This window comes from Cantharellus anzutake (assembly GCF_015039405.1).
Source record: "Cantharellus anzutake strain C23 chromosome Unknown EI90scaffold_56, whole genome shotgun sequence".
NCBI lineage: Eukaryota > Fungi > Basidiomycota > Agaricomycetes > Cantharellales > Hydnaceae > Cantharellus > Cantharellus anzutake.
The window spans coordinates 345,969-351,825 of NW_024067006.1; the positions used below are offsets into that span (position 1 = coordinate 345,969).

General features: G+C 49.4%; 1 protein-coding gene across 1 annotated transcript; it reads right to left on the minus strand.

Moving 5' to 3' along the window:
* Nucleotides 1-4,091: 4,091 nt before the first annotated feature.
* On the minus strand, nucleotides 4,092-5,136 carry EI90DRAFT_3019300 (uncharacterized protein; the record flags this gene model as incomplete). The annotated part of the gene is made up of 4 exons (XM_039057342.1): nucleotides 4,092-4,337; nucleotides 4,384-4,434; nucleotides 4,486-4,596; nucleotides 4,795-5,136. The coding sequence occupies 4 exons, from the start codon at nucleotides 5,134-5,136 to the stop codon at nucleotides 4,092-4,094; spliced, it is 750 nt and encodes a 249-aa protein (XP_038911963.1).
* Between the last annotated feature and the right edge of the window lie 721 nt (nucleotides 5,137-5,857).

A 5,857-nucleotide genomic window follows, 5' to 3' on the forward strand; every position in this document is an offset into this window, starting at 1 on the left:
ATTGATTAATACTCTTTTATTGTTACTGATGCCTTTTGAGCTATTATGGATTTTAGTTCATCCTTCATTGGACTGAGCATAGTATGCCCTAAGGTCTACATCCTAATAACAGAGTACAACAGATGGAACAGGATATATGTAACAAATAACCCATATGTGCACCCAATCCCACAGTGAGCTATGCATGCCAGGACTCCACAGGAAGTATCATGTTGTGCTGAAGCATGTCATCAATGTTATGGCTGAAATTAGTGTACTGTGAGTCCCAATCTAGCTCCTTCATGAAGTCATTCCCTGCATTACAAAAATGCTGGAATGTGCCTTTATCTGTGTTAGAAACCACCTCCACCTAATGCAGGCATTTAGTGTAATGGTAACTGTCATGACCGACGAATCCCAGGGCTCCGTCAGCGGCGAACCAATGCCGATAGGCGAATCCACCGACCCGAAACCCATCCTAACCAGCCCCCAACCCCATGTCTGGCCCCCTGCCTTACTGTGTGAGACTTGGCCAATAATCAGAACCTAGACCCTGCCGGTATTCCGACCTTACCTCCAGTTCCTGAGCCCTTGGCGCTCCCAGCATTCAGTCATGCCTGCCTTGTCTCCATCCAAACCACATTCATCACTTCCCGCTATGTGGTCACAGCCATGCCCCGCTTCCGAGCATTCCGCACCCTCTGCCCACTCCGCACCCTCTGCCCATCTCTGCACCTTCTGGCCACTTCTGGTTGCCCTTGACACCTCTGGTCAGGTCAACACTCCCACTCCCCTCTGTACCTCTGTTGGCCTTCATGCTGTCCTTGTGTGACAGTACTGGCAGATCAACCTCTGTTTGTGGACTTGTATCGGCGCCGCGCGCTGACCTCCACTTTTCCTCTGGCCATTTGTCACTTGGCAGCTTATCATTCATTCCTTGCCAAGTGCCATTTATTGTTTGCTTCCCTGCCAATATCAGCATTTGATCCCCTCTTTATTGGCACTAGGTTATTGATCTCATTCAGTTATTCATCAATAACCCTTGCCACTTATTGTTTATTGATCTGTTCCTCATTTCCAGTTCCCGGGCTCTTGTCCTTATTTAGTTTGACAATCCCTGCTTATCTCCACGCCGGACTGCGCCGGACTGACCGGCCTTTCTATATTCCTCTTGCCTATTTATATACCTTGTAAATACTTTTGGGGACCTCAGTCTGAAATCAACTAGAGTACCCCCCTGTCTGTTCTGAGTCTCTTCTTCTGCAAAGGGGCTTCCCCCCCTCTGAGTCCGTGCTCGCGGAGTCCGCGCTCCTCCTACAGGTCCGCTCCGCCTGCAAGTCTTGTTTGAAGTCCGCTGTGAATGTCAATCCGTAAATACGGGATCTCCCCCAAACGTCAAGCTCAGGGCACAGTGCTCCACCTGAGTCGCTGAGGCCACGATCCCACTCTGCTAACCTTGAACAGCACTTCCGGATGCGCCGCATATTTCCGCCTGCATATCTGCACGCTGCATCACCTCCGACCTCAACTCAGACAGAACCCAATCCATCTTCCATCCGTCTTCTGACAGTCTGCCAGACTCTAACAATATCCCCAGTCTCTGACAGTACTTCCGACTCTGACAGTAACACACTCTTGGTACCTGTCACGGCCATGCATTCCGGCCCGTTAGCCGCCCGTCCCGATGCCGCCCGAGCCCGTTACCGCTATGCGAGCGTGAGCGCGAGCCCCGACCTCAGCCCTATCCTCCCTGAGGACCCCCTGCTCACTTCCCCGCTTGCCCCTAGGCTCCCCTGCACCTGGCCGACTCCCCCACAGCCACACCGACCTCCCTGCCCCGAGTCCGCCTCTGGTACCGACCTAGCGTGACTCCGCGACATCGCCTACTCCGCTATGATACCATCGCCGCTATCGCGGCCCTACACCCCTTCGTTTATTTATCTGTTATTGTTTGTTTTGACCCTCGGTCATTGCCGGCCGCGGTGCGGCCAACCCCGCTCTTTGTTCCTATTTGCTTCCGGACCCTTCGGCCTCCGGCCCGGGTCCGCTTCTATTCATTTCACCTTCATATATATATCCTGTATACTACATTATAGTACCTTAGCTCTAATATCGATTTGACCACGACCCCTAAGTCCTGACCCCAACAAGGCAGCCCCAGTAAGTCCGAAATGAGGGCCAAGAGACAGCTAGGGGGCACAGCACTCCCTTTAGAGTTGCTGAGGCCAAATGCCCTACCCTCGGGCCTTGTCTACGGCATCACAGCCATCGCGGCCAATAGCGGCCCGCATCGGTGACCTTCGGTGCCGACTCCGGATCAGTATCTAACAGTACCTATGCAGGGTTCTGTGGTTCGACTCCCAGAATGTCCATATTTTAGCATTAAGGTTCCCAAGACCATGTGTACAAATTCCAACAATCTGCTGGTGCAAAGACTGGGAACATCTTGTGCCTCAAGACAAGGTATAGCAGTGCTAATGCTGTCATTGGTGGGATGGTGGGAGGGAGGGCTGGTGGTTTTTGAAATGTTGCCTGCTGATACATTAGCAGCAACATGCAGCCATGGAGCAAGACACTGTCTCTTTCTTGCTGATTGGACCACTTTGGCCTGATGCTTTGAAGCAAGAAAGCTCTAAGTGTCAGGTCCATGGTACCAAAATTGTAAAAATGGTGGCCAACCATCAAGACACCAGGATTTGTATGAGGTGTGGGCTGGAAACCAGGCAACTCTGTAACAGTTCCCACCCTAGTCTCTGATGAATTTTCACCTGATGTTTCAGTCACAGATAACACTGAATGGGAGTACCAGGTGGCAAGACCCTATAAATATGCAGTAGATTCCATCAGCCAGTGAACATGTACCAAACAAAAGGACTCACAGAGAAAACCCAGGCTGTAACACCACCAGCTGTGATGATGGGTCACCTGATATGCCACGGTGAACAAATCCTCATCTCCATCCTCAGCCTTGAAGAGCTGATCATTGTTCTTGCTAACAATGACCCACTTGGCACCAGCACCCACCGACAGTACCATAGCCCATACCGTCTATATGGGGGGGTGGCTGGTCCCACATGATGATAAGATAGACCAAGCCCTAGAGGGGACCAGTTGAGAATGACCTTGCATATTTGCTGGACGATGTGGAGTTCACAGCCAAATATTCATCAGCAAGCAGCCTAAAGTTAGAGATGTCAGTGTCAGGGGATGACTCCCGGGTCCCCATGACCCTCCCCTATGGTCCACAGCCCTGAGGTGTAACCAGCCCTATCCAGGGCACAACCTACTGTGGGTAAGAAGATGAATAGATAGGAAGGCAAGTAAGATACAACTTGCCTACTGTGGGTAAGAAGATGAGAAGGAAGCTAACTTCTCATCTTCCCACAGTGGCCACCATATCAGGAAAACTTCCGGGGATACCCGGAAGTCACATGAAGGAGTAGGATCCGGGCCTGGAGCATGCAGCGCGTGGAGCGTGCACGCATGTGGGAAGCGCAGCGGGTGGAAGCAGGTCCAGACACGGGTCTGGGTCCGGGCTAGTCAGGGTGTGTGCCCTGACAGTCAGCTCAGGTGTGCACTCATCCTAGCATTTTGACATACTGGCTCACACTCCCTGGAGGTGGGCTCCTGTCAGGGGATGTGCGTCCTTGTGCAGGTTGCTCTGATAACCTAGTTGTGATTAAAGCCAGGGGAAAGGAATGTCCCCATCTTAGAGTCAGCTATATACATGTAGAGTCTGGCAAGAAGGAAACCAAAGAATCACATAATCATAGAATGTTCCAGAACAATGCCAGAGATGATCTGGGCCACCAGGGCTTAGGTAAGTGGAGTAGACAGGAATTGCCAGCATACTTCCCATGTGTATATGAGTCAGCCAGCATAGGGGTCCAGGGTCATTGTCGATCCCTGACAGCTCCTGACACTAGGCAAAGAAAACACATTTATGATCTGTCCTTCCATCAGATCCTCAATCTGGGACAATGCATTGGACATGGTGGTTATGAAAATGTGGTCTGCTCATGAGGATCATCCATATCTAAGTGCATGAAGTAAGTCTACAGGGGTTTCCACTCTAGATCTACTCACCATGTGCCTCCACAGGTGTGGACACATCAAGCTCTGCAACTCCAACACCATAGGCAGCTGAAGCAGTCTCCCCTCTCCACCTTCTTGACAATGAATGGAGCTCTCAGAGCCTCACAGAATTTCTCTGGTGCTGAGGATTTGAGTCTCTGGAGCTCTTCTGTCTCAAAGGTCTGGAGATTGGGTATGGAAGATCTCTGAATGAAGTAATTGAGGTCCTTAGCATAATCCTCTCCTCTGGCCACAGTGATGGCAGTCTTGCAGCCCAGGATGGGCTATTTGACAAGCATACATATCACATACATAATAATGGTGTCTTACCAAACTAGCAAAAGCTGTCAATTTGAAGAACCTTTTTGGTGGGAGTTTCAACTGGATAAACATTGAGAGTTGTCACTACAAGGGAAGGTTCTTAGGGCTTACAATGGCAGCCAGCCCCTTTTTCTTTGCAAGTCCTGTGGTGCCCTGAGGGGTTGCTGAGGGGGTAGTTTGGGAGGCTTCTTGTGCACTTGGCTGCCTTCTTGAGTCCATCCTCTTAAAAACAAAATGAGTATCAGATTCCATTTTCTCATAGCATTCTTACTGGTGTAGACAAGGGAGCCCCCTGTCTTGGTCTTTTTTCCCTCTTCCCTGCAGTCACATCTCCACCACTCCTCCTTGCCCTCTTCCTAGGTGGGTTCCTTCTATGAGATCTTAATGTAGAGGATGTTGCCCTCTTGCCAGCAGTGTCACTTGGCATGGAGGGTGAGGGTGAACTAGACCTTCCCTCCTTTTCTGTGTCCCCCTCTGGTGATTTTTGCTGGCAGAATCATCTGGCACAGAAGATGAGGGTAAGTTGAGCCTTTCCTGCTCCTCCACATCTCTCTCATGGAGTGGAGTCTCAGGTGGCTCTGGAAAAGGGTGTGCTACAAGGGGAGCAGGGGCCACAAGGGGGCCTGCAAGGGACTCATCACTGCGTTTCTGGCCCTGCTGGGTCACTGTCTTCATTTCCATCGCAACTTTGTTGCGATGCACTGCGATCGACTGATGGTATTTAACCACCTCAGCGATCTGCTTGATGAATTCAATGGGCATTTGTACTGCCTTGACAATTCATCAACAGATTTCCAAGGTCTTGACTTCAATTGCTCATGATTAAGTATGGATCACAAGTGCCTCATGGCATTCTCATTTCTTTGGAGACTGGAATTTGCGAAATGATCTGCCTGACGAGTCCATGATGTGCATTGGCTTTTTTGCCATTCATGCATTGTGGGTTTTTCAGGTTGATCTTGAGCTTTTTCCAGGTATCGCCAGATTTAGGATGGACATAGTGCCTTAGACACATATTCCTTGAATGAGCTGCTCCATTAAGGTATGTTATTCATTTGCCCCTTTTCTCCCTTTATTCCATTCCTTAGGCAATGTATAACCCAATATATCAGTACTGTAACCTCAATGTAAACAAAGAAGTTTTGAATTAGGGTGAATATAAATTTTAAGAAAGAGAGTGAGAGTAGATCAAACAAAGAGTGGAGTTGTGTATATACATTAGGTCATGATTTGACCTTTTGTAAAGAAATTCAGAAGAGAAGAAAAGAGTGATGGAAGGGTGTTGCCATGCTGATCTGGACAAACGATGCACTTCATGGAGCCAAACCTCCCCCCTTCTCAAATGTTACTTCCCCAAGCCATGTCTTTGTGAGACAGTGAAGGGAAGAAGGTTGGTTTGCGCTCATAGATGATCATAGTCCGGATCATCATTAGTGCAACCCCTGTTGGATTATTGAATGTAAAAATAAAAATAAAAATGAAA